At 33.4% G+C, this 3,514-nt stretch overlaps 1 protein-coding gene across 2 annotated transcripts; it reads left to right on the top strand.

Annotated features, from left to right (window-relative positions):
• Positions 1 to 1,393: 1,393 nt before the first annotated feature.
• LOC110010851 (uncharacterized) lies at positions 1,394 to 3,514 on the top strand. Of its 2 annotated transcripts, XM_089719647.1 has the most exons (4): positions 1,394 to 2,348; positions 2,422 to 2,574; positions 3,078 to 3,245; positions 3,339 to 3,514. In XM_089719647.1, the coding sequence occupies exons 1-4, from the start codon at positions 2,253 to 2,255 to the stop codon at positions 3,420 to 3,422; spliced, it is 501 nt and encodes a 166-aa protein (XP_089575773.1). In that variant the 5' UTR covers positions 1,394 to 2,252; the 3' UTR covers positions 3,423 to 3,514. The 2 variants fall into 2 exon arrangements, 1 of the variants encoding a protein (XP_089575773.1); XR_005176936.2 differs by having other exon boundaries at positions 1,395 to 2,348; positions 2,496 to 2,574; positions 3,078 to 3,514.

A 3,514-nucleotide genomic window follows, 5' to 3' on the forward strand; every position in this document is an offset into this window, starting at 1 on the left:
GGGAATCAGCTTCGATGCTGCTAATTTAATCCTGATACGATCGAGAACGAGAGAGCTAGGTTTGTTTGTTGGAGTATGTTGGTCGTTTATTAATGCCAAATTATAAGAAAAGCTTTTAGTTTAATTTATGATTATACTATTCAACTCGAAAGCCAAAAACAATGATTACTTAAATTTGTTTGATAGAATAATATTAATACAACAACATGGATTCACGTGTTGGAAGGAGAGAATTGCGGTTGGTTGGATGTCTGTACATAGATTGAATTATCCTCTTCTCCGATGGCAATGGGTGGAGAGGTCCATACATGGATCCACATATGCCACAAGCCCAGGATACTAATGTTTGGACCAAGACATGCATCACTCATACAATTGTTATTTCTTCAATAACAAGTTTCTTCCTACAACGCATATCGTTTCAATTTCTAAATTTTCTTTCATTCTTTTTAGCGCTTCTATCTCCTTTTCTTTTGTTTTGTGTTCTTTTCAGTTCTTTGAATTGGATATTGTTATTCTATTTACAAAATTATTTGCATATTAGAAATTGCAAATAGGCATGAAATTCACTACTTGTTGATAATGCCACGCTTTCCTCAAATAGCAAGTACAGAGACGCGTTCCTCATATGTTGAAATATGAAGAAATGAAAACAGTAAGTATTGATGTGCTTCTTTCTCAATAAAGCTTAAACAGATCATCAGCAGCCAAATACATAAATTCACTTTTTTACCTTATTTAAACAAATCTTATTGTATTATCATTTTTTTAGTTTGATCCAATATTTCAACTTATAAAATTATACTTATTAAACTCTTCAACTTATAAATTTTTTCTATTGAACATTTTAATTTGTAAAAATTAAATTGACTTGTATAGTTGAAAAATATGAATTGTATAGATCTTTTATAAAGTTTGCGGTGCTACAAAAATAAAAATTTTAAAAATTCAAAGGCAATTTTGTGGATTATGTGTATAGATTCCTGATAAATATATTCATTCTTCTTATAAATGGGTTACTCCTCATATGCTTTGTATGAATTTGTAACTCATGTTATTTATAGCATAGTCTACTTTGTGGGTTAGTCATGCTTTATATGAATGATTTACTCATGATTTTTGTAGGATAATACGCTATTTAGGTTCTTTTTAGAGTTTGTAATTTTTTTTTTTTCCATATGGAAAAAAAAAAGGTAGATTTGTAATGTAATATTTCAGAAGCAATATTCTGGACTTGGGCCAATATGCTTGAGCTACCCCATTTAATTGATCCTAAGCTGCAAGAATGACACAAACATATACAAAAATGCCAAAAACCCAATTCTTCTGCATGTATTATGATGAATTGATCAATTGACAAATTGGAAATTTTTCCAAGAAGAATTGTAAGATTGAAATTAATATGCGTTTCTTGATGATTATTAACTTAAACATTCCATTGTGCGTTACTTTAACAAATCCTTTGATTAATTAATTAATTAGGATCCATCTTTCAAATAATCTGCTTCATCTTCATGTTCAAACTTCACCAAAAAGAGATCAACTCCCAAGTCTAAAACCCAGCCTTGGCTTTGGAAATAAAGAGGTCTTTCAGCCTATTGCGGACCAAGAAAAGTTTATAAATATGGTCAATCAAGCTTTGAGGCTTTGCAAAGATTCAAATCTGCACGAATTTATCATCCATTACCCATTAGACGACTCTTCAAGCTGTCATATTGACATTTGGGTTGCTTTTGCCTTTGCCAGGGGCGTTTCCAGGCTTGAACTGGACTTGGGTATCCTTGCTTGTAGCAACGAGAAAAATTATTCTATCCCATCTCAACTCTTTGATAAAATAAAGGGGATCAAATGCCACTTGCAATTGGATTCTGTTTCTGCTGTACTTGCCTCTCCTCTTACTGCACAGAACAGCTTAAAGCCTCTTAAAGAACTAATTCTAACACGTGTGGACATTACAGATGAACTTTTTGAAATGATTTTATCTACCTGTTCATCTCTTGAATGCCTCCTTTTTGCAGTAGTGAGAAACAAATCAACGCAAAGCATACTGGTTCTCACTTAAAGTTGAAATGCTTGGAGATGTACCTGTGTAGTGCCTTGGAGAATTTGGAAATTTTTGCTCCAAACTTGGTTGTTTTCAGGTATCAGTGTGCAAGGATAAATATTTCTATCAGGGAGGCTAAAGATCTTGTTAATGTATGCATTGTTCCTTTTAGTGGAGTATATGCAAATCCAAAAAAAGTTATTTGGGTATGACCTATCCAGATAGATTTTGTTTTATTTTTGGTCAGTTTGCCGCATATCTTCCTCAGCTGGTGTTTTTGACAATGGATTTTCATTGTTTCGAGGTAAGCAAAAACATATTTAAATTGATTTCAATTTTCCCTTGAAATTCACGTATAGCTGATTTGGTGTTTGAAGGGGATAAGATTGTCGGACGAGGTACCTCATTTCTCCAAGTTGAAACAACTGATATTTCTTTGCAACTGTTTCAGCTCTACTCGTCTGTCTTATCCTGCAGTCACTTCCGTAGTCAGGGCATCTCCATTACTGCAACGACTTGAGTTACATACTGTGAGTATTCTTTATGTCAATGTTAGTTTCTGTTCTTTTCCCCTTGACTGTCTTAAGAATTTGTGGTTGAATGATTTCAAGCGTGACATGCACCTTACATAAAACTTAGCACAGCACTTCAATGGTGTTTGTTGGTATTCGCTACAAATTCCTGGGATCCAAATGATAATTTCAGTCTTCGTGTATCTGATATTCTGATCATTGAATTTTCAGCATTTACTACGTGGTGGATGTCACATATGCATTGTGCAAACAAAAAGTTCAGTCTTATGATTGGGCTGCTGCTGGGAGATTGGAAAGAAAAATTATCATTTTCTTAGAAAATAATTCTGATGACTCTGGAATTGCAGCTCTTTATTAACACGAAACCTTCATTAGAATCAATTCCTTACACTTAGATTTAATGTACTTTTGAGTCTTTTGAAGCTAATTATGAATTTGAGCTATCCATGGATTGAAAATAAATATATATATGCTGATGAGGTTGTTGTTTTCGATTGCAGGATTCCCTAGCTTATAGCAGACAAACGTACTTTAAGCAAACACTAAAGAAAGTTCCTATGTCTCCACACCAAAACCTCAGGGAGTTTCTGCTATCTGGTTTTGTGGGTCATGAATCTCATATGGATCTTATCATGTCTATTTTTGACTATGCCACTGCACTGGAGAAGGTAGAAATAAGAACAAGTACTATGATATGGCTTAGAAATATCCCATGTTTTCATAGAAGAGATGGTGTTGACACTAAAAATTGTGCTTTGCAGCTTTCTCAAATACTGCCTCCAAATGCCCAGCTAAAATTTCTTGAAGCTGTAGGGTTTTCCCAAGCAAGACAAAAGAGAGTTTAATATATTATATTTATTAACTATATTGTATAAGCATTAAGAACCTTTTCTGATTATTCTTGTCCTAATATATTATTTTGGACAATTTCCTGCTC

The sequence above is a fragment of the Jatropha curcas genome, chromosome 3, assembly GCF_041381405.1.
Source record: "Jatropha curcas cultivar XTBG-Jc1 chromosome 3, XTBG_Jcur_1.0, whole genome shotgun sequence".
Taxonomy (NCBI): domain Eukaryota; kingdom Viridiplantae; phylum Streptophyta; class Magnoliopsida; order Malpighiales; family Euphorbiaceae; genus Jatropha; species Jatropha curcas.

Coding starts and splice junctions, on each gene's coding strand:
- LOC110010851 (XM_089719647.1), top strand. CDS start 2,253: ATGACCTATCCAGATAGATTTTGTTTTATTTTTGGTCAGTTTGCCGCA. Junction 2,349..2,421: donor TGGATTTTCATTGTTTCGAG/GTAAGCAAAAAC, acceptor TGGTGTTTGAAG/GGGATAAGATTGTCGGACGA. Junction 2,575..3,077: donor AACGACTTGAGTTACATACT/GTGAGTATTCTT, acceptor TTTCGATTGCAG/GATTCCCTAGCTTATAGCAG.